General features: G+C 52.0%; 1 protein-coding gene across 1 annotated transcript in view; it reads left to right on the forward strand.

Moving 5' to 3' along the window:
• FCGBP (Fc gamma binding protein) overlaps positions 1-24,551 on the forward strand; it is a 45,319-nt gene that overhangs the window by 4,839 nt on the left and 15,929 nt on the right. The window contains exons 2-11 of the mRNA XM_082676992.1: positions 1,205-1,261; positions 2,515-3,762; positions 5,714-6,060; positions 9,978-10,548; positions 12,598-13,202; positions 15,700-16,267; positions 19,587-20,179; positions 21,089-21,674; positions 21,782-21,981; positions 23,210-23,351. Coding sequence (XP_082533118.1) covers positions 1,207-1,261; positions 2,515-3,762; positions 5,714-6,060; positions 9,978-10,548; positions 12,598-13,202; positions 15,700-16,267; positions 19,587-20,179; positions 21,089-21,674; positions 21,782-21,981; positions 23,210-23,351 — 4,915 coding nt within the window. The 5' untranslated portion in view covers positions 1,205-1,206. The remainder of the gene's footprint in view (positions 1-1,204; positions 1,262-2,514; positions 3,763-5,713; positions 6,061-9,977; positions 10,549-12,597; positions 13,203-15,699; positions 16,268-19,586; positions 20,180-21,088; positions 21,675-21,781; positions 21,982-23,209; positions 23,352-24,551) is intronic.

Raw genomic sequence — 24,551 nt, forward strand, 5'->3', positions numbered from 1 at the left:
AGTCCCGTCTCAGGAAAAAAAAAACACCTCCCAGAAAACAAATTCTCCAGAAAGTGAAGCCCAGTGTCTGCGTGGAACCAGGAAACAGGGTCCTGCATCATTCTTTACACACAGCTCCAGCCCCCAGGTGCCACCTGCTCCCCACCTCGAACCACACCAGAAGAGCCTGCCTCCCACCTACACTCCTTGAGAGTTTACAGAGTGCCCTCTGGGAGACAAGTAAGCCCAGTGAAGCTAGTTTTGATGTTCCTATTTTGCAGATTAGGTACCCAGGAGGACCTGTTGGTCTAGGGGTGGAGGTATTGTGTCCCACAACAAAGTTCTGAGTCAGGTGCTCAGGTTCCTGCACACCTCAGACACCTGCCCCCCACCCTGAGTGGTTGGAAAGAGGATATGTGTGGCTGGGGACCAGGGAACAGCTTGTGGGGGGTGGGGACCCGGATGTGGGTCCTTCACTGTTGTTCCTGGCAGGAGACAAAGGAAAAAAATGTAGCCATTGAACCAGCAAACAAGACCAAATGCCACCTTCGACTCCTGCTCCCCACCCCCTGGGGACCCAGCTCCAGGCCCTCAGCACCCTGCTCCCCAGCTGTTTCTCTCAAGGACACCACCCTTCCAGGACTGACGTTTCCAGCAGGCTCCCCAGGCACAGCCACAAGCTGTTCTCACACCCCTCTCAGGACTCAGGCATTCAAGCTTGCCCTCCACCCTTCTCAGGCCCTCAGGGGCCCCATTCCAGCTGGCCCTGGGATCAGCAGCCTCCTCCGAGAAGTTGGCATCATCTGCCTGGCAGGTGGCCCAGGGCGTGGCCTGAGGAGTCCAGAAACTCCACTATATAGCCCGGCCCAGGGAACCTGGGGCTAGTCCTGCAGCTCCGGGAACCTGCAGGTGAGAGAGGCTGCATCCCCTTTGGAAGTGGGACATCAGGTCCCCTACCCTTGCCCCTGGCTCTAGGCCTCCCCATCCCACACCCCGCAGACCCACTGGACATCCAACTCCCTATCCTACCTCTCTCCTGCCCTCCCTGCCCAGCCCCCAGGCCCACCAGATGTCCAATTCCCCTTACACACACACTGGCCCTTGGATTCAGCCCACCTCAGCCTTCCTGGTGCCCAGGCAGCCCTTGTCCTGAGACTGGGCCCTTTTGTCCTCTGGCAGGAGGGGCAGACCGCCTTCTATGACCCCCTCTCTTTCTCCACTGCAGACATGGGTTCTCTGCGGAGCTGGTGGCTGCTCTGGGCCGGAGCAACCCTCCTGTGGGGTAAGTCAGACCAAAATCCCATCTATGTCCTGGTTCCAGTCTGAAGAACTCTACCTGCCTGGGTCAGCACCCTCCATTTGAGCCCCCTCCACAAACACATCTCCCAGTGTCACCCCAGGCTAGCTGAGATGGGAGAGAGACCCTTTAAGTCCTGCAGAGAAATGTGGTGGAATTCACCCATTCTCTCTCTGTTCCAGAGGGAAACAGGTAAAAACTTTAGTCCCCAAATTCAAGTAGGTAAGAACTACTACTTTCTTGATTTTCTGCAGCTCAACTAAAGTTTTGACTTAGAGCCTCATTCTGCTGAGGCGATGGAAAATTTCACTAAAGTCTTTCTTGGCGGGGGGCTGGGGGGATTTGGTGCCCAATTATCTAGGGTTATGTCCAGAACTAGAGTCTTAGGTAAAGCCAAAGTTTGGGGGGAGGGATGGGACGTGCCGGCCCTCTTTACCAGTGAACATCTATTTCGGTTACTTTAGAAACATTCATTGCCCCTGATCCCCTGGCCCCATGGGACACTGGGATGTCCTTCAAGGCTCCCCTTATTCAGCAGACAGTCCTATAACCACCACAACTCTCTCCAAGATCCTGTAAAGTGATCTCTCTCCCTCCCCCTCTCTCTTCTCAGCCCTGGAGAATCTTTTCCTAGATTGAGGTGTTGAAAAGTCCCCGCTCCTCTCTATTTCTAGGAGACATTTTGTCCATACTCCCATAATCCCCTTTTCCCCTTCACATACACCCCTAATCCTATGAAGACAGAAATCACAAACTGGCACCTGAATCCAGCCAGTTTGGGCCCCATAGTGCTTACTTAAAACAGTTCTGGATTGGAGATTTCACATGGAAATTCAGATATCCAGTTTCTCTTGAAAAAATGGTAAGATCTGACATTTTTAAGAAAGAGCCCATAAGCCATCATCATAACAACAGATTAAAGCTAATAGCAACACCCCACTTTCCATGGCATGTGAATGCTCTAGCTGTACAGTTCTGTTTCACACATTTATATCACTTGCCTGGCCCCGTCAGTGTTTGAATTTGAGATCCCTGTCTGAAGTGTTCAGGCTTTTGGAAGGCAAAAGCCAGAAAGGCTGGTAGGTGAACACTGCATGAATAAGGGGAAAGGAGAGAGAAGAGAGAATAGAAACCCACGTTAGTATTTCAACATGTGACCCAGGCACGGGGTATGAGGTTACTTCTCTGATGGGGAGGATTGGATAAAGCAGACCCACAGCTGCATTTTCTCACCCCAGGTTTGACCCAGGAGGCCTCAGTGGACCCCAAGAACAGCGGGGGGGAGGAATTCCTCACGGCCTTCCTGCAGAACTATAATCGCGGGTACAGCAAAGCCTACCTCTACCTCCTCCTCTCCAGTCTGTCGGACAACCTCACCTCAGTCTCCATCCTCAGCCAGGTAGACGGCACCTCACAGAAGGTCACTGTGAGGCCCGGGCAGTCAGTCATGGTCAACATCACTGCCAAGGCTGAGATGGTCGGCAGCAGTACCTTCCAGCGTGCGGTGGTGGTCCACTCTGACCGCACCATCTCTGTGCAGGCAATAAACGCTAAGCCCAACACAGCAGATGCGACACAGCTGTGGCCTGTCCGCGCCCTAGGCACTGAGTACTTTGTGTTCACACCCTCCAGCGCTTCGTCCCAGAATCTCAAGGAGTTTGCTGTGGTGGCGGGTGCAGCTGGTGCCTCTGTCAGTATACAGCTGAAGGGGTCAGTGACATTCCAGGGCAAGTCCTACTCAGCGGGCAATGTCCTGAGTGTGACTCTGGACCCCTACCAGGTGGCCCAGGTGCAGAGCACAGCTAACCTCTCAGGGTCAAAGGTCACCGCCAGTAGCCCCGTGGCTGTCCTCTCTGGCCACAGCTGTGCCCAGAAAAACACGAACTGCAACCATGTGGTGGAGCAGCTGCTACCCACATCTGCCTGGGGCACCTACTATGTGGTGCCCCCTCTGTCCTTGCAGACCCGCTCCGACCTGGTCTATGTCGTGGCCAGCCAGGCCACGAAACTGACCTACAACCTTGGGGGCACCAAAGGCTCCCGTGAGCTCCAGGCAGGTAACGTGGCAGAGTTTGAGATCCAGCAGTCCCAGCCACTCTACCTGTCTGCAGATGTGGGCATCCAAGTCCTGCTGTTTGGCACGGGTACCACCAAAGATGGAGTGACCTATGACCCCCACCTGGTCCTGATCCCAGACGTGGCAGCCTACTGCCCTGCCTATGTGGTGAAGTGCATGCCAAACTGTAAGTGCGTGGCCCTGGTAGTGGCACCGACAAAGGCTGCTGGTGAGCTGACCATAGATGGGCAGAGGCTGGGGGCCAATCTCACCTGGGCCGTTGTGCCAGGCAGTGAGTTCTCATATGCTGAAGTGGACCTCGGCACTAAGGACAGTATCCATGTGGCTGAGGCTGCTACCAGCTTTGGGCTGCTCACCTTTGGGCTGAACCAGGACGTGAGCTTTGGGACAGCAGCTGCGTGCGGCCGGAGTAAGTGATCAGAAATGACCTCTGGCCCTGTCCACCTGGGGACCCCTTTGCCAGCTCGCTTGCCTTTTCCCCTTTCCCACCCTCTCTGTGCTCATCTGTGGCTTCCTGGCTCAGCTGGGCTGTCTCCCACTCACCTGCATCCTCCCTGCCATCCTTCTTTTCCTTAAGGCTTCCCAAGCCCTCCCTGTCCCCCCACCCCCCTGCACGAACAATACTCTAAGTGTTTAGCAACTGGTATGATCCAGGGTCCCAACCAGTCTGAAGAGATGCCAGTCAGAGCACTGCAGCAGGGTCCTAGAAGCCCCCAGGGTGTCTGGCATCAGCCCTTTGTCTGTTGCTTTTGTGGGGGGTGGCATTGCGGAAAGGTTCCCGTGGAGAGCCAAGGTGCCAAGAGGGAGGGATCTTTGTGGGGGGTCGGGTCAGGTCAGCAGCTTCTCACCAACCAGGTTGGGAATATTTTGTTATTTTAGCTACTGACACACAACCATACCAGTTGCTAACTACCACTCCCCCAACACCTCATATAGGAATGCCAAACTCAGGAGGTCTAGAAGTATAATAATGATGGCTACCATGTGGGGGGAGTATTTCTCAACATACCAGGGTCCACTCTAGGTGTCTTGTATGTGTTAACATAGTTAATTTCTAGGACCTGGCCCTGTGTGTACTTTTGGGCCCAGCCTGTCGAGGAGTTGCCTCCAAGCAGTGCCGCGTTTGAGGGCACAGATGCTAAAGCCAGACTTCCCAGGTTCAAATCCCACCTTTGCTTGTGTGACCTTGGGCATGTGACTTCACCTCTGTGGACCTGTTTCCACATCTGTAAAATGGGGATCATAACTGCACCCCTCACAGGGTTGTTAAGTGACAGTGCAGTGAGTTAACATTTGTAGCTCATTTAGAGGGTATCGGGCAAGTGAGTACGGCTACATAAGGGTGAGCTATTATTATGAGCAGACAGAAGGCAAGAGCTTCTGAAGACTAGGAGGCAGGGGAGGAAGAGCTGTCTCTTCCTACGTGGATCCCCTTCCCGAAGCAAGGATCCTAGACAGTAGGGTTCCCAGCACTGGCAAAAATGCCCCTCCCATCCATCCTCCAGGGCATGGAAGCTACCCAACTTCAAAGGGCCACTTCAGGCTTGAATAGTAATGTGGAAGAGGTGGGTGATTGATTGTAATAGGTAATAATTAACCTAATTAACACCTGGGATCAGTTCCAAACCCTGCTTATATTTTAGCTTATTTGAGCCGGGCCACTCCCCCCTCCCCAACTATCCCTGTGAAGAAGGTATTATTATCACCCCCATGTCACAAGTGAGGAAACGGAGACATACAGAATTATAAATTACTTTCCAGCGTCACACAGCTAATTGACTGTGCCAGGATTCTAACCTAGGCGGCCTGACGCCACCGTTTCCATTCTATTGAACAGTCTCTGTCTTCCATTTTCTATCTTTAAAAAAGATCCCTTGGGGAATTCCCTGGCGGTCCAGTGGTTAGGACTCCACGCCTCCACTGCAGGGGGCGTGGGTTCCATCCCTGGTCAGGGAACTAAGATCCTGCATGCTGTGTGGTGCAGCCAAAAATTAAAAATAAATAAAAAATAAAAACGATCCCTTAGCCTTTTAGCCTGATTGGGAAGGTAGGGGCAAGGGGGAAACAGGGAGAGAAAAGCCACACGTTAACCTTTCCATGACTGTTCCTGCCTGGTGGTTCTTCACCACCTTCCAGTTCTTCTGGGCTGAGCTGTGTTTTCTGGGGAACCAGAAAACCTAAGAGAAGTCAGGCCTGAGCAGCTCTCTCCCTCTGAGATTCCAGACCTCAGTCCCCCCACTTCTAGAATGGGTAGTTGTGAGCTAACTGCCCAAACTCCCCCGGGTGGGAGAGCTCCAGGATTCCTGGTAGGGTGGACACTCCTGACTCTTTCTTTGTGGCCACCCCTCTTCCCTCCCCAGCCCTGCAGACCCAGGAGCCCTCCTGCGAAGGCAAGCAGTGCGGTCCCAAGCAGCTCTGCAGGGTGCTGGATGGGCAGGCCAGGTGCTTGGCAGACTCCGCGGCCACCTGCCGCGCCCAGGGTGACCCCCATTACACCACCTTCGATGGCCGCCGCTATGACATGATGGGCACGTGCTTGTACTCGATGGCGGAGCTGTGCAGCGACGACCAGACCCTGCCTGCCTTCAGTGTGGAGACCAAGAACGAGCACCGGGGCAGCCGCAGCGTCTCTTACGTGGGCTTGGTTACCGTGCGCGCCTACAACCACGCGGTGTCGCTGGCCCGCGGGGAAGTTGGCTTCGCTCGGGTAAGGACCCAGGGGAGGCTTCCGGGTTAAAAAGAAACCCATGAGCCACCCAACAAGCAGAAGGAGGAGGCAGTTCCTGGGTGTCAGGCCCCAGACCCCAGCCCTTTGCCAAGGGGTGGAGGGTGCAGAGAAGTGGGCCGAGGGCGTGGGGGCTCGGGAGGGGGGATTTGAGAATCAGTGGCAGAACCTTAAACCCCTTTTGTCCAGCAGTTCGATTTCTAAAAATTTTTAGAATGCTCAGAGATATGGTTAGGGGAAAAAAGTTTATGCCGATGTGTTTATAATAGCAAGAAGAGGGGGCGGGCAGAGAGAGAAAGAAGACAAAATGTCCCGCAGTGGGTAATTTCTTAAGTGACCAAACGCTAAAAATGTAGTGAGCACCTCTTATGTGCCGGGTTTGTCTCTTAGCACTTTCCATGTGTTAACGCATTTAATGCTCACAGCAATCTACGGGGGTAGGCGTTATTATTATTAACACTTTTGATGAGGAAACTGAGGTCCAGAGAGATGAATGACTTCCCAAGGGCTTAGGGCTAGTAAGAGATGGAGCTGGGAACGCCCCCAGGCTGGCTCCTGAGTCTCTGTCTTAACCTCTAGGCTATTCTGCCTCTGGTGAACGGATTACTACTCAGCCAATATAAATTACAGAAATATAAGAACAGCAAAATAAATAGAAACAATAATTTCCCTTTTTCCTACCGTATTATTATGAACATGTTCAAACACCCAGAAAAGCTGTACAGTGAACATTGTACAGTGAACACCATTTGCCAATCACCTGGATTCTAAACATTTTACTCTGCTTAGTTCATCACACATCTATCATCTGTCCATCCCTCTGGCCACTCAACAATCCCTCTTACTTTTTTTTTTTTTTTGCGGTACGTGGGCCTCTCACCGTCGTGGCCTCTCCCGTTGCGGAGCACAGGCTCCTGACGTGCAGCCTCAGCGGCCATATGGCTCACAGGCCCAGCTGCTCAGCGGCATGTGGGATCCTCCTGGACCGGGGCACGAACCCGCGTCCCCTTCATCGGCAGGCGGACTCCCAACCACTGCGCCACCAGGGAAGCCCACCCTCTTACTTTTTATGCACTTTAAAATAAGTCCTAGACATCAATACACTTCACCCCTAAAGATTTTAGCAAGCATACCGTTAACTAGAATACAATATTTTCACACTTCTTTTTGCTTACTTTTGAAACAAAATTTAAATGTAATCAAATCCACAAATCATAAATAAATCCACAAATCAAAATTTAAACATAATAAAATCCACAAATCACTGTTCACTGAGTTTTGACAAATGTGCAAACCAAACCTCTGTTAAGATATAGAAGGTTTGCATCCCTCTAGGAAATTCCCTCATGCCCCTTCCCAAACAATGGCCCACACACTCCTAGAGGCAATCACAGTTCTGATTTTTTTCCACCATAGATTAGTTTTGCTGGTTCAAGAACTTCATAGTAAAGGAATCATCCAGTGCAAGAATCTTTTGTGTAAGGCTTCTTTTGCTCAGCATGATACTTTCGAGTTTCTTCCATGTTGCTGCGATTAATTTTTTTAAATAGGAAAAGAATTTACAGCTCAAAACAAAAAGCCATGTTATGAAAGATCCTGCTTTTACGCCTATCTTTACCTGCTTTCCCTGCTCGCCACAGGTAATGGCTTTTACTAGTTTCCTGAGTATTCATCTAGGGTTTCTTTATGCCAACACAAGCAATACATTCTTACGTCTCCCCTCTCTTAGCAAACAGTACCGTGCTTGTGCTCTGTTCTGAACTTGACTTTTTGCACTGAACAGTGCATTCTGAAGCTGTCTCCTTGTCAGTAGGAAGGGGGCCTCCTCTTTCCTTTCTACAGCTGCACAGTTTGTCATCGGCTGGATGCATCATAGTTCATTTAGCTCAGGCCCCTGTGGTTGGATGCCTTGTTCATGCTGGCAAGCAGTACTGCCATGAATATTCTTGTATCTCCCTCGTTTTGTGAGTGTGCAGGTGGATCTGTGAGATTAATAACCAAGTGGATTAAAGTAGTGTTCTCGAAGGCTAGAGAGGTTGAACACAAGCTCAGGGGGACCTCAAATCCCTTGAACTTTTGTGCAGAATCTTGCATATGCTGTGTAGTTTTTCAGGGAGAGGGTCCATTACTTTGTCAGATCCTTACAGAGGGCAGTGACCTGACAAAGGTTTAGAGTTCCTGGTAGGATCATGGTAGGATGTCCACAAGAGCTTCTTAGGAGAAAAGAGTTCATGAAATGGTGACTTCAGCATGGTCTCATTATTTTTTTTTAAGTATAAATATATTTAAAGGTAGAAAAAAACCTGGCATGATTCATAAATGTGAGTATTTTTTTAACATCTTTATTGGAGTGTAATTGCTATACAATGTTGTGCTAGTCTGCTGCACAACAAAGTGAATCAGCTATACGTATACATATATCCCCATATCCCCTCCCTCTTGTGTCTCCCTCCCACCCTCCCTATCCCACCCCTCTAGGTGGTCACAAAGCACCGAGCTGATCTCCCTGTGCTATGTGGCTGCTTCCCACTAGCTATCTATTTTACATTTGGTAGGGTATATATGTCCATGCCACTCTCTCAGTTTGTCCCAGCTTACCCTTCCCCCTCCCCGTGTGTATGTGTACAGCAGTATGGGTGATTTTCTCTTTTCTCATTTTTGCTCGTGCATATTTTGTAAGTTTTCTGTACTGAACAGGCACTACTTGTGTCATTTAAAAATGAAGATCACTGGTCTTAGGGGAAAGACAGATTTGAACAGTGGTCCCTGGACTGAGAGCCTATGAATGTGGGCTGTCTCGGTCACTGCCTGGCAAAGACTTGGACACACAGGAAGGCTCATGGAGGCGTTGCTGACTGAATGAACGATCTATCTTACCTTTGACCTTGCTTATGCTGTCCCCTCTGCCTGTTACTCCTTTTTTCATATCCCATCCTCTCGGCTAAGACAAGACTTTGTGAAGAAAGTATAAGAAAGACATGCTTAGGAAGAGGAAAATGGGCCCAGGGGACAGAGAGAACACACTCCTTATCTCCTGGCTGGACTCTCTCTCCACTCAGGACATTTGCAGAGGAACACCACTCCCCCTCCTGGTTTTCGTGGCTATCTCTCACTGGTCCTTTATGGCTCAGCTCAGCTGTCTCTTCTTCCAGGAAGCCTTCCCTAACCTGAAAGTTTGGGTCTGGCTCTTTTTCTAGGCTCCTGCAGCCTCCTGTGCCTCCACTATCCCAGCCCTGATCACTCTGATCTGTCATTGTCTTGTGACAGGTCTGTCTCCCCTATTGGACTGGGAGCCCCATGACAGTAGGGTCTGGGGTTGTCTTTGTCATCAGTGTATCTCCAGGATCTCCCAGGCCAGGGCCAGGCACAGGGTCAGTGCCCAGTGGATGTTTATTTAATACAGCAGGGGCTTCATTCACTTCCTGAGCACCTGCTATTCTACCAGGTACAGTTCTAGGCACTGGAGATGAAGCAGCTGCCCTGTCTTCATGGAGCTGACAGCGTAGTCAAGTTAGAGAGGTGATAAACATCAGATATTTGCAGATGACATTTTAGAAGGTTAGACACTATAGGGAAAAAAATAGAGCAGGGAAGGGGAATAGGGAGTAGGGAGGAGTTGCCATATAAAATAAGGTGGTCTGGGATGGCCTCCCTGAGACGGTGACATTTGAGCAAAGTTTGTGTAAGAGGTGAGGGAGTGAGCCAAGTGTATATCTAGGGAAAGAACATTTCAGGTCACGGGGAAGGCAGGAGCAAAGATCCTGAGGCTTGGTCAGTGGCACTAATGGGAGGAAGGAATCCTCACGCAGCTAGAGCAGGGGAAGCAAGTGGGAGGAGATGAGGGGCTGAAGGCCAGACCACATGGGGATCTGACCCTCCTCTCCTGACTCCCTCTGCAGATCGACAGCCAGCGCTCACGCCTGCCTGCCTCCCTGGCTGAGGGCCGCCTGCGCGTGTACCAGAGTGGGACACGGGCCATGGTAGAGCTGGACTTCGGGCTGGTAGTCACCTATGACTGGGATGCCCAGCTGGCACTGAGCCTACCCGTGCACTTCCAAGGCCAGGTGTGCGGTCTGTGTGGCAACTATAATGGTGACCCCACTGATGACTTCCTTACACCTGACCGGGAGCAGGCTCCTGATGCTGTGGAGTTTGCCAGTAGCTGGAAGCTGGACGACGAGGACTACCTATGTGAGGACGGCTGCCAGAACAACTGTCCCTCCTGCACCCCAGACCAGGCCCAGCACTATGAGGGCAGCCGTCTCTGCGGCATGCTGACCCAGCTCGATGGCCCCTTTGCCGTCTGCCGTGATGCCCTGGACCCCCAGCCCTTCCTGAAGGAATGTGTATATGACCTATGTGTGGCCAGTGGGGACCGGGCCAGCCTGTGCCGTGCCCTTAACGCCTACGCCCAGGCCTGTCTGGAGTTTGGCATCTCTGTTGGGAACTGGAGGTTGCCAGCCAGCTGCCGTGAGTGATACCTTGGTGGGGGCTGGGAGCACATGGTGGGAGGCAGGGGACCCCTTGCATCTGCTCAATATCTGAGCATTTACTGTGGTCCAGCCTGGAGCTGGACCATGCCAGGGACGGAGCAATGGCCAAGATGGCCAGGCTGTGCCCACAGTGAGCCTAAGGTTGGGGCAGATGTATCACACTAGACAGTGACAGTCCAGAGTGGTCAGGGCTGGGATGGGGGAAGTTCAGAGGGGCTATGGGAGACCAGAGAAGCTTCCTGACTCAGTCTGGGGAATCAAGTGGGATCTCCTAGAGAAAGGGATGCCCAATCTGAAGCCTGTAGGAGGGATTGGAGCTAGATAGAAAAAAGGGGGGGCAGGAAGTGGGTTCCAAGCTGAGAGAAGGGCATGTGCAAAGACTTGGCATGAGATGTCCCAAAGCAGACATGCGAACATCTCTTCATTTATAACTCTTCCACGATTCCCCGATGTCTTCTGGATAAAGTCCCAGCTCCATAGCCAGGTATCCATCCACTGAATCATTCATTCACTCATGTATTCATTCATCCAACATGCATTCCCTGAGTCCCTATCTGGCCCCACCCCTGTGCTGACGATGGGCACAGTGGGGACCAAAACACCTGTCTCTGCCCTTGTGAGGCTCCCAGAGAAACGTTCAGGAGGCAGAAAGGCTAGCACAGGAAGGAGGAGGAGGCTTCCAGGCCCAGGCCCGTTGGCTTGGGACAGGAACTCCAGAGAGGGGTAAGTCGAGGGGAGACACTGAGGCCATTTGGGAATTGTCTTGGTCACTGCTGTGTCCTCACTGCCCAGTGAACACCACTCCCCACCACCGCCGAGTTCCCCAATGCCTGGTGCAAAAGAAGCACGAGTGCATTCACTCATCTACCCATTCATTTTCGAGGTATTTACTGGGCATCTCCTGGGGGCCGGGCCCCGTCCATGGTGCTGCAGATTCAGCCATGTTGGAGACAGAATTCTCCCACAGAATTTGTCCCAAAGAATTTATGTCCCACTCCCACAGAATTTATAATCCTAGCAGGGGAGACAGAGAGTAAGCAGTAACCTGTGGAATAGCTTCAGAGAGCAAAAGAAACAGAGTTCATGGGATAAGAGCAAATGGGAGACTCATGAAGAGAGTGCTCAGGGAAGACCCTTGGGAGAAGCTGCCATTGGAACAGAGACCAGGATTAGGCAACAGTGTGAGCTCATAATGATGCTCTACATGGGGGTGTCTCTACATAGATGAGCCTCCTGTGATACTGGGACTATTATTATCCCATTCTACTGATGGGGAGACTGAGGCACAGAGAAATTGGAGTTGTTTGCTCACAATCACCCAGCTAAGAAGGGGAGAGCTGGGATTTGAACCCAGGCCATCTACATTCCAGTAACCTTCTCTTAACCACATGCCATGTGAGGAAAGGCTAATACAGGCACAGGGAAAAGCCAGTGCAAAGGCCCAGAGGAGGGAGTGTGAGGACCAGAGAGGATGCCACTGTGGCTGGGGCGGAGTGAGCCAGAGGGAAAGTGAGAGGACATGAGGACAGGGAGGTGATGGGGGCAGATCGTGGATTATGGGAAGCCTCATGGACCAGTAGGAGGGCTCTGGCTTTTACCCTGAGCGAGACAGAGCTACAAGAGGCCTCTGAGCAGGAGACGGATGTCATCTAACTCAAGTGTTCACAGGATCCCTCTGGCTGCATGTGAGGAATAGAATGGGATGCAGGATGGGAGCAGGGGGGAGACCAGGCAGGAGGCTGCTGGGGTGAACAGGACAAGGGTGGGGACTGTGGTGAAAGGGAAAAGGGGCAGATTCTGGATAGATCTTGAACATGGAGCTCACAGGATTTACCGACATGTTGGTTGTCCAGTGAATAAAGGGGAAGGAATCAACTATATCTCTGAGGTTTGGGGCCTTCGCACCCAGAAGGGTGGAAGTGTCCTTAACTGAGATGGGGAGCTCTGAGGAAGGAGCTGGGTTGGGGAGGGAAGTCCTGGCACGTTCTGACTGTGCTGGCCTGACCCCACTCCCGTGTCCCCGCAGCCCTGTCCTGCCCCGCCAACAGCCGCTACGAGCTCTGCGGCCCCGCCTGCCCGGCCTCCTGCAACCCCGCCGCGGTGCCGTCCAACTGTTCCTCGCGCCCGTGCGTCGAGGGCTGCGTGTGCCTCCCGGGCTTCGTGGCCAGCGGCGGCGCCTGCGTTGCCACCTCGTCCTGCGGCTGCAACTTCGAGGGCCGCCCGCTCGCGCCCGGCCAGGAGGTGTGGGCCGATGAGTATTGCCGGCGGCGCTGCACCTGTGACGCCGCCACCCAGCAGGTGCGCTGCAGCGACACGCAGGGATGCCCAGCTGGAGAGCGCTGCCGCGTCCAGAACGGTCTCCTGGGTTGTTACCCCGACAGCTTCGGGAGCTGCCAGGCGTCTGGGGACCCGCACTACGTGAGCTTCGACGGCCGGCGATTCGACTTCATGGGCACCTGCACGTACCTGCTGGCCGGCTCGTGCGGCCAGGCCGCGGGGCTGCCTGCCTTCCGGGTGCTGGTGGAAAACGAGCATCGGGGCAGCCAGACGGTGAGCTACACGCGCGCCGTGCGCGTGGAGGCTCGTGGCGTGAAGGTGGCCGTGCGCCGGGAGTACCCTGGGCGAGTGCTGGTGAGTGATGGGTGCCCAAGGCCGGGTGGAGGGGCAGGGAATTCCCCTTAAAGAGTAGGGGTCTGGCCACTGGGGGAGGGTGGGGGTCTGCTAGAAGACCTTGTGGCCAGTGATTAGGCTTGGGGCCCCCCAGCCTGGCGGTGCTGCCTCTCCCTGGCTGTGTGACTTTGTCTCTCAGTGCCTCAGTTTTGTCCTCTGACAAATGGGGTAATAAGATGGTGCCTCGCCAATGCGAGCCGCTTCACAAGGTGGTTGTGGAGGTTTGACGAGTTACTATTTGTAGGATGTTTAAACTGTTTTTTTTAAATTAATTAATTTAGTTTTGGCTGTGTTGGGTCTTCGTTTCTGTGCGAGGGCTTTCTCTAGTCGTGGCAAGCAGGGGCCACTCTTCATCGCGGTGCGCGGGCCTCTCACTATCGCGGCCTCTCTTGTTGCGGAGCACAGGCTCCAGACGCACAGGCTCAGTAGTTGTGGCTCACGGGCCTAGTTGCTCCGCGGCACGTGGGATCTTCCCAGACCAGGGCTTGAACCCGTGTCCCCTGCATTAGCAGGCAGATTCTCAACCACTGCGCCACCAGGGAAGCCCTGTAAGATGTTTAAAAGAGACACTGGTGCCCAACAAGTGTTCAGTAAATGTTGACTCAATGTTTTATTGTTATGAACCCTCCAAAGTTAAAGATTGGTGCATTTTCTGGAGGAAAATTGATATTCAGAGAGTAAGGTGACATGTGAAAAGTCGGGAACAAAAGGTGTTGGGGGGGTGTTACAGGAGTGTGGGGGTACTTACAGGTGGGCCCACAGGGTTCTGGACAGAGGGTTCTTACAGGGTCCACCACCCAGTAAATTATATATATATATATATATATATATATAATTTACTTCTATGTGTTAAATGCTTGACATACAGTAACTTGTATGTTAATCTTTGTAAAAACAACCCTGTGAAATAGGTAATCTTGTTAGAGGAGAAATCTGGGCACAGAGAAGTTAAGTCAACTATTCAAGGTCACCCAGCTAATGAGTGGCAGAGCCAATATTTGAAGCCAAGCTGTCTGGCTCCAGAGTCCATACTCTTAACCTTTGCATTCTATTGCCTTTCCTGAAGAAAGAGATGGAACAGGCAGGGATGGAAGTGGATGGAAGACTGTTCCAGGCAGAAGGAACAGCAACTGAAAGGCTCTGAGGCAGGAACAAACATGAGGGGTAGAGGAACATGGAGACCAGTGGGCCTGGAATGGAGAGAGGGAAGGGAGAGCGAGGTAGGAGATGATGTAGGGGATGGCTATGATAGAGGCTTTTGATTTAATCTGAAACCTGAAGGATGAGGAAGAGACCACCAGGTGAAGAGTAGTGGTTGCTAGGCAGAGGGTACAACAGGTGCAAAGGCTGAGGCTGGACTGAACTTGAAGAGTTCAGGAGAACAACACGGGGCCAAGGAGGCTGCACCTGAAAGAGTGAGCCTGGGGAGATGGGATAGAGAGGTGGGTAGGGGATGAAGTCAGAAAAGAGGGGACACGCAGGGCCTAGTGGGTAGAGGATTTGATTTTAAGCTGAGATGTGAAGGGTGATGGGGAGGCAGCCAGACAAAGAATAAAGATGTGGAAGAGGGTAGGTATGTTGCAAGCATAGGGTACATAGGGTATAGCAAGTGCAAAGGCCCTGAGGCTGGGCTGAGCTTGGTGAGTTCAGGAGAATATCAAAATGCCTGCATGGCTGGAGTTCCAAGGGTGGGGAAGGAGGCAGTCCTGAAGAATTAAATTGGAGAGCAGTGAGGCTCAGATCATGTACGGTCTTTTAGGCCATCGTAAGGGGTTTGGATCAAAGCTGATGCCTAGGATACGAAGTAGAGGTGGCCAACTAAAGAGTGATGAGAGGTATCCCGGGAAGAGGTCACAACAAGTGCAAAGGCCCAGAGGTGGGAGTGCACTTAATATGTTCTGGGAGACAGCAAGGAGGCAGCAGGGAGCCTGAGTGAGTGATGTGGGAGGTGGTGCAGGCACAAAGGTGGACAAGAGCCAAGGTTAAGCAGGATGTTCTAGGGAAGGGGCTTAGACTTAAGCCAAGTCCTAAAGAATGAAGGGGAAGCAGCCAGGAGAAAAGTGGTAGGCGGTATTCTTGGCAAGGTGAAAAGGCCCTAAAGTTAGACTAAACTGGGAGAGTTGGGGGAATCTCAAGAAAGCCAGGATGGCTACAGCAGAATGAGTGAGGGGGAGAGTGGGAGGAGGTTAGGTCAGGGAGGTAATAGGGAGACAGATCCTGTAGGCTTTGAAGGCCGTGGGTTAGGGATTTGGATTTAAGCAAATACTTGAAGGATGAAGAGAGGTGGATGATTTGCCAGGCAGTGGGAACAGCAAGTGCAAAGGCCCTGAGGTGGACCAAGCATAATGTGCTCAAGAGGATAGCAAGGAGCCCAGAGTAGCCAGAGCTGAGTGAGTGAGGGGTGAGTCACAGAGCCTTGAATACCCTGACCTCTTGGTCCTCCCGCATCTCTACCCAGGTGGACGGCATCCTTCAGTACCTGCCCTTCCAGGCGGCAGATGGGCAGGTGCAGGTGTTCCGCCAGGGCCAAGATGCTGTCGTGCGCACAGACTTTGGCCTGACTGTCACCTATAACTGGGATGCCCATGTGACTGCCAAGGTGCCCAGCAGCTATGCGGGGGCCCTGTGCGGGCTCTGTGGGAACTTCAATGGGGACCCAGCTGACGACCTGGCTCTGAGGGGTGGAGGCCAAGCTGCCAACGCACTGGCCTTTGGGAAGAGCTGGCAGGAGGAAACAAGGCCAGGCTGTGGAGCAGCTGAGCCAGGCGACTGTCCCAAGCTGGACAACCTGGTGGCCCAGCAGCTGCAGAGCAAGAAGGAGTGTGGGATCCTTGCCGACCCCAGTGGGCCCTTCCGGGAGTGCCACCACACACTGGACCCACAGGGTGCTGTGCGAGACTGCGTCTACGACCGCTGCCTGCTGCCAGGCCAGTCTGGACCACTGTGTGACGCATTGGCCTCCTACGCTGCTGCATGCCAGGCCGCTGGGGCCACTGTGCACCCCTGGAGGAGTGAGCAACTCTGCCGTGAGTACCGAGAGTGACGACTGGGGGACTCAGCCTTACGTATATTCATTAATGTATAAATATCATTAAGTCATTGAATTCTTATAACAGCCCCATGAGGTAGGGGCTATGGTTATACCCATTTAACAGATGAGGAGCCAGAGGCTCAGAAAGTTCGTTACATGCCTGGGATCACGACAGCTAGGAAGTCACAGATGCAGTAAATATTTGTAAGATGGCTGGATACAGCTGGTGGCCCCAGGTCTGATCCCCATTCGGCAGCTGTCATTCAGAGATGAGCTCCTAAGGATCCCTGCCTGCACATCTGGCAGTTGGTTTGGAGGATCTCGGTCAGGACTGCTTGTCTCTGCTCTGCTTGGTCTCATCTTCCAGCCGGCTAGCACAGGCTTCTTCACACAGTGGTCTCAAGGTTCCAAAGAGCAGCAAGGGCGGACAGCCCCCAGTGGGCAAGCACACTCCAGGCCTCTGCTTGACGTCACATTTGCTAATGTCCCATTGGCCAAAGTCAGTACCATGGCCAAACCCAGAGTAAGGGGTGGCCAGCGTCCGTCTGTCACAATCCCCATCGTACATCTCTGCCACAAACATATGCACGAGTGAGCAACATTTAATAAGTTTTAGAAATGCCTGAGACCATAGACCCTAAGTGTTAAAAAAAAAAAGGATAGAGAGTTATCATTGCAAGTCTCGTTAGTACACAACTGATAAAAAATATTAAACACGGGGCTTCCCTGGTGGCGCAGTGGTTGAGAGTCCGCCTGCCGATGCAGGGGACACAGGTTCGTGCCCCGGTCCGGGAAGATCCCACATGCCGCGGAGCGGCTGGGCCCGTAAGCCATGGCCGCTGGGCCTGTGCATCCAGAGCCTGTGCTCCACAACGGGAGAGGCCACAACAGTGAGAGGCCCATGTATCGCAAAATATATATATATATATATATATTAAACATGTATTGGAAAGACATCTCTTAATGAGATGGATGGGTTTTTCCCCCAGTAGTTCATGTCTGTTGTTGGAAGGAGACAGGGTGTAGCATCAATTCTATTTTTCATTTTGTAGATATGATATTAATAAGTGGATGGAAGTGGCAGGAGTTCTGCTAGAGCAACGTCACTCCGTTCTTTGAACCCCTTTTGAGTTGCAGGGAAGTTAGTCGCACTGAGAGATGCCATAAAACTTACTTTTTATGACTCCTAAGCAGCTGATTCTATGAGGCCCTCCTTCTGTTTTGTCGGGAGCAGAGCTGGAACTGATTTGATACCAGTAATGATTTGTCACTAGTAATGATTTGTCATCCATTGTCTCCATGCTTATGGTAATATTTGAAATTGTCCCTTCGTGTCCCTGGAAGTTTTCACGTCCCCACGGTAGCACACTGTGTTAAGATTCGGGATTGTTCTCTTCTGTAAAGTGGGAGAAGCACACTTGCAAAAGGGACAGTGGGAAAGCAGATGCAACTCCATCAGAGGTGCATTCTCAGGCCGATCGTTTTTAGGAAGAACTCACATAATTAGAGCCAGGACTTGTGTGGCACACTTCCCACTGGGCAGGTTCTGTTCTAAGGGCTTAACAGCTCTCATTTCATCCTCACCACCACCCTGTGAGGTGGGATCATCAAGGAAATGGAACCGCAGAGATATTAAGTAACTTGCCTGGGGTCACACAGCAGGGCAGCATGATTTGAGCCCAGGCCAGTTGACTCCTGAATTTGTACAGTTAATTGTTGCATTCTATGGCCTCTGTAGTAATTGAGAATCTCTTATTTCCTTAAAACTACTCTTTCCCTTGGACCCCTTGGAAGTTCTAGAAGACTGGGTTGTGAGGACTCAGACACCAGGCAGAGGGAGGCCTGGGGGGGTGCCTGAACCCATGTGCCCAGCACCAGCTTCAGCTCTTGTGGGTATTTTGCTATTCTCATTCATCTATCTCCTCCACCACCACCCCTTTCTTTTTTTATTTTGTGGAAATATTTTAAAGCAAATTCTAGACATGAATTTTGCCACAAATACTTTAGTAAACATCTCCAGCAGATAGGACTTTTAAGCAACATGACCACAGTGCTGTTATTACCAACAACAAAAATAACACTAATTCTTTAACATCCTCTAATACCCAACCTGGGTTCGAATTTCCCCAATTGTCTAAAAAATGTGTTTTTTTCGCTTTAATTGAATGAGGATCCAGACCAAATCCACACTGCACTGGGTTGATTTTTCTGTATTCATTTTTATCCTGTAATAGCCCCCTCCTTTTTTTCTCCATCATATTATTATGAAAATTTTCAAATATACAAAAGAGTTGAAAGAATTTTACAGTGAACACACGTATACGTACCATCTACATTCTACGATCTGTGTTTTACTATACTTGCTTTATCACATGTCTATCCCTCTATCCACCCCTTCCTTTGTTCATGGAAAAAACAGGTCATTTATTCTACAGAATTTCCTACTTTCTGGATTTGGCTCGTTGCTTCTTCACAGTGTATTTAATTTGTCCCTCTGTCCCCTGATTCTCTTGTAAACTGGATATTAGCTCTATAATGGTGCTGTCCAATGGAACTTTGGTGATGGTGGAAATGTTCTATACCTAAGCTGTCCCATCTGGTCACCACTAGTCACGTGTGGCTATTGGGCACTTGAAATCGAGCTAGTGTGACCAAGGAACTAAATCTTCAATTTTACTTAATTTTAATTAACTTACATTTAAATGGCCACATGTGGCTATCGTATTGGATGGTGCAGATAGAGGCTTGAGTGAGTTCCATTTTAGGGGGGGTTTTTTGTTCTTTTTTTGTGAGGAAACCACCTGTTTTATAATCTGGGATGACTGGAGTTTGGAGAGAGAAACAGGGGTTCTTTTTCATTTTTTTCTTTACCACCCTGGCCAAATATTTTAATTTACTATAGAATTACTACCACTACTACTGCATTACTGCTATAGAGTGAAGAAGCTAAAAATACTGCATTCACAAATACACTGCATAGATTACACACACGCACACACACACACACACTCATTTGCATGGTTAAAATATGTACCACGGATCCACAACTTGTTACCAACTTGAATAAGGTCATTAAAGACATTACAGATAAACCCAGACCACCGTTAAATTGGAATAGTATCTTAATTATCAGGAGTAGATTAACTGTGATATGTTTGCCAGGCCCCACTGAACAGAGGGTCTCCTTGCCGCTGTACCACTTATACGTGTGAGTGTGTGAGAGCATGTGTGTGTGCATGCGTGTGGGTGGGGGGAGGTCCACGGTGTCCCCAGGGAGCAGGGATTCTTGATCCTGATGGCTGCTCTCCCTGCAGCCCTGAGCTGCCCGCCCCACAGTCACTACGAGGCGTGTTCCTACGGCTGCCCGCTGTCCTGCGGAGACCTCCCGGTGCCTGGGGGCTGTGGCTTCGACTGCAAAGAGGGCTGCGTTTGTGATGAGGGCTTCGTGCTCAACGGTGAGTCCTGCGTGCCGCTGCCCTCCTGTGGCTGCGTGTACGAGGGCACCTACCACCCGCCCGGCCAGACCTTCCACCCGGGGTCGGGGTGCAATTCCCTGTGCCACTGTGAGGAGGGTGGCCTGGTGTCCTGTGAGCCCTCCAGCTGTGGCCCACACGAGGCCTGCCAGCCGTCCGGTGGCGTCCTGGGCTGTGTGGTTGTGGGTTCTGCCACCTGCCAGGCATCGGGAGACCCCCATTACACCACCTTCGACGGCCGCCGCTACGACTTCATGGGCACCTGTGTGTATTCACTGGCTCGGACCTGCGGGACCCAGCCTGGCCTGGCCCAGTTTGCCGTCCTGCAGGAGAACGTGGCCTGGGGCAATGGGAAAGTCAGCGTGACCAGGGTGGTCACTGTCCAGGTGGCCAACTTCACCCTGCGGCTGGAGCAGAAGCAGTGGAAGGTCACGGTGAGAGCAGGGCTGGAACGTGAAGGGAAGGGGCCTGGGGTAGAGGGTGATCTGTGGGTGGAGCATGTGTAGCACTCAGGCCAGGGGCAGGGGGCACAGAGCTCTGAGTAGATGTGGGAGGCATGGGGTCTGCAAAGAGAGGGGGTGCCAGTCAGAGCCTACAGTGGGGGACCAAGACCTTCTCCCATGTAGCTCAGTCTCCACCTCCCTGCCCCTTGATTGTCCCCTCCGGACATCTACCCCTTCCACTCCATCTTCCCCTCCCTCCTGGTCCCTGCTTTCATAAGGGTGTTATTACATTGAGACCTGTATTCATTTCCTGAGGCTGCTGTAACAAATTACCACCAACTTGGTGTCTTAAAACAACAGAAATTTATTTTCTCACAGTTGTGGAGGACAGAAGTCCGAAATCAAAGTGTTGGCAAGAGATGCACCGCCTCCAAAGGCTCTGGGGGAGAATCCTCCCTTTCCTCTTGCAGCTTCTGATGGTTCCAGGTGTTCTTGGCTTGTGGCCACATCACTCCAGTCCCTGTCTTCATTTTCACATGGCCTTTTCCCCTGTGTGTCCCTGTATCTTCTCCTCTTCTGGCTCTTTTAAGGACACTTGTCATTAGATATAGGGCCCGCCCTAATCCAGGACAATCCCATCTCAAGATCTTTACCCTAATTACATCTGCAAAGACGCTTATTCCAAATAAGGTCATATTCTGAGGTTCTAGATGGACATATCTTTGGGGAACCACCATTCAACCCACTACAAGACCCTATTATTAGGCCCATTTTGCAAATATGGAAACCAAGACCCTGAGAGGTGAGGTCACACAGATCTTCAGTGTCAGGCAGGGGCTTGATCTAGGGTCTGACCTCTCAAAGTGTACCCTCTGAAGCACGGCATCTCCCACCTCCCAGGTGAATGGTGTGGACAAGAGGCTGCCTGTGGTGCTGGCCGAGGGCCAGGTCCGCGCCTCCCAGCATGGCTCAGACGTTGTGATAGAGACTGACTTTGGCCTGCGCGTGGCCTATGACCTCGCGTACAATGTGCGGGTCACCATCCCAGGCAACTACTACCAGCAGCTGTGTGGCCTGTGTGGGAACTACAACGGCGACCCCAAGGACGACTTCCAGAAGCCCGACGGCTCACAGGCAGGCAGCTCCAATGAGTTCGGCAACTCCTGGCAGGAGGCAGTGCCAGGCTCTCCCTGCCTGCCCACCTGCAAGCCCGGCGAAAGCTGTGACACGGAGCTGGAGTGTAAACCTGAGCTGCAGGAGAAATACGAGCAGCAGCAGTTCTGTGGGCTCCTCACCAGCCCCACGGGGCCGCTGGCTGCCTGCCACAAGCTGGTGGACCCCCAGGGTCCCTTGAAAGATTGTGTCTTTGATCTCTGTGTGGGTGGCGGGAACGAGAGCATTCTCTGCAGCAACGTTCATGCCTATGTGAGTGCTTGCCAGGCAGCTGGAGGCCACGTCGAACCCTGGAGGACCGAATCTTTCTGTCGTGAGTGAGGGGCAGAGAGAGGGGGAGGTAGAGGCACAGAAGGGGCAGACCCTGGGCCCTGCAGCCTCTCACTCCCAGGGGCTCTGACCTGCACCCCCTCTTTGCAGCGATGCAGTGCCCCCCTAACAGCCACTACGAGCTCTGTGCAGACACCTGCTCCCTGGGCTGCTGGGCACTCAGTGCCCCCCCGCAGTGCCCAGATAGCTGTGCCGAGGGCTGCCAGTGTGACTCCGGCTTCCTCAACGACGGCCAAGCCTGCGTGCCCATCCAGGAATGCGGCTGCTACCACAACGGTGTCTACTACGAGGTAGGGACCTGGTCATCCTGGGCAGAGCTGGGGACTGCAAGCTGGACCCCCCTCCCACTGCCCATTAGCCCCACGGCCTGTCCGCTTGGCCTCCTGAATGTCTCTCCCACCCACTCCTCTTCCCCTCGCCATGGCCCCACCGTGGTCCAGGTTTGTCCTCTCCCAGCTGTCTCCCTTCCAGCCCTCACTTTTGCTCCCTCTCGTCTACCATCCCCAAGGTAGCAGGTAAGACCCTTCCAAATATGACCATAGGTCCTGCAACTTGAAACCATCCCCTGGCTCCCCAGGTCAAGTTTCGGCTTTGTATCCAGGTCTAGATTTCGTCTCTGTGATACCAGAGGCTAACTCCCTCTGCTTCCCTCTGCCACTCTCTGAGAGTTACTCCTTTTCCTTTGATTTGAGTGTGTGTTTATCTAAAGTTTGTCTCCCTCAAAGGTCTGAGAGCTCTGTGAGGGCAGGAACCCTCTCTGTTTGCCTCCTCATACGAATAATAATCGTACTACAGCAAACAGGCGTATGGTGCTTACTGTGTGCCGGTTACTGCTTTAAGTGCTGTATGTACAATATATATGAATTTATTGATTTCTATATAATATATATACTTTTTATATAATGTTATATATAAACTTTTTATTATAAAAATTTTCACACAGGCAGAAGTCAAGAGAAGAGTATAGTAAATCTCAACGTACCCGTCACTCAGCCTTCAAAAATAATCAACATTTTCCCAATCTTATTTCATCGCTACCCATGCTTCCTCTCCATTCTGGGTCTTTAAAGGAAATCCTTTTTCATTTCATCTGTACTTTATATGGATTATTAACTCAGTTATACTTTCATAAGTTGGTGCCATTATTACCTGAAACTTACAGATGAGGAAACTGAGGCATAATGGGGCTAAGTAATTTGAGCAGAGTGGTGTAACTTGGAAATAGCAGAAACAGGCTTCAGACCCAGGCAATCTGCTCCAGAGCCTTTGCCCTTAATTCCTGTGTTTCTCCCATACAGCAGACATTTAGTAGCTATTTTGGAATAAATAAATGAGTGAGTAAATGAATGAAACTGAATGAATGAATAAATTGGGCCCCAAGGCCATGCTGTGCCTTAGACAAGGGGCCACCCTGCTGGAAGATGTCCCTTTTATGTCCTCCAGACCCCTTTATGCCCGGAACACCAAAGTTGCCAGAGTCAGCTCCCGCCCTGATAGCTGTGTCTTCTGTCCCCACAGCTGGGGCAGACTGTACTCATTGACAACTGCCAGCAGCAGTGCGTGTGCCACGCCGGAAAAGGCCTGCTGTGCCAGGACCACAGCTGCAATCCAGAGCAGGTGTGCCAGCCCTCGGGAGGCGTCCTGAGCTGCGTCACCAAAGGTGCTGGGCTGGGGCCAGGGCCGGTGTGGCTGGGGTAACAGAGGACGGGGACTCTGCAGCTGAGGGTGATATGACCCGGCTCTTCACGGTGGGAGGCACAGAGGACTAAGGATTGAAGTCTCAGACCTGGGGACCCCTATGCTGGGATTCCCAAGGCCAGGGGCAGTAGCCCTTCAGACTGGAAGGCAGGGACTCTTATGGTGGAAACCAGGCTGTGGGAACCCTCAGGGATAGGTTTCCCAGGGCAGATGGCAGAGACCGTCAGTGTAAGGCAGGGACCGGCAAACTTTTTCTCTAATTGGCCAGATGGTAAATATTTAAACTTGCAGGCCATATGGTCTTGGTCACAACTACTCACCTCTGCCTTTGCAGCATGAAATCAGCTGTGGACTTTGTAAGTGAATGGGGTGTGGCTCCAATGAAATTTTATTTACAGAAACCGGCAGCTGGAAGTGTATAGTTTGCTGGCCACTGGTATGCGGGTTTAGGCTTAGGGTTTCAGACACCATCCCCAAGGGGTAGAGGAGACTGGGACCCACAGAGTCCTGAGGTCTAAGGCAGAGACCCCACCAAAGCCAGGGTCTTGAATACAGGACCCACCTCAAGTGAAAGATCAGGATTTACAGGGACACACTCTCAGACAGGGGACACCTCTCAGGATTAAGTCTAAACCACAAAGCCACCCCACAGGACTGACTTCACGGGGTGGAGGGCAGAGAATTATTCCTGAGGATAAAGGGATATACCTCCAGAACTGACTGAGATCTCAGGGCTGATGGGCAGGATATCAGGGACTCCCAGGGACCAGAGTATCTTGGTCAGAGTCCAACAGGAGACAGAAGCCACACAGTAGCTTAAATAGGGAAAGTTTAATAGAATTCTTTGCTTGTAATAGGGATTGACTACTAAGGGATAAAAAGAACGCCGACGAACACAGGAAGAGCAGATGTAGGGAGCAGCCCCTGCCCCCAAAGGTTACAGCAGAGCACCTAAGGAAGGGAGGAATTGGGAAGACGGCCCCCACTCCAAGGCTGAGAGGCAGATCTCATTGGAGGGTGGCAGAGAGGTTGTGCAGGCTGAGCTGGAAGGTGGGAAAACCCCCACTGGGGTGCTGGCAAAACTCACTGGGAAGCCACCTGCCGGGGTGCCTGAGTGACTCGCTGGGAAACCAGCTGGGGCCAGTGAACCTCACCGAGTGGG

The sequence above is a fragment of the Grampus griseus genome (assembly GCF_964374135.1).
Source record: "Grampus griseus genome assembly, chromosome: 19".
NCBI classification, from domain to species: domain Eukaryota; kingdom Metazoa; phylum Chordata; class Mammalia; order Artiodactyla; family Delphinidae; genus Grampus; species Grampus griseus.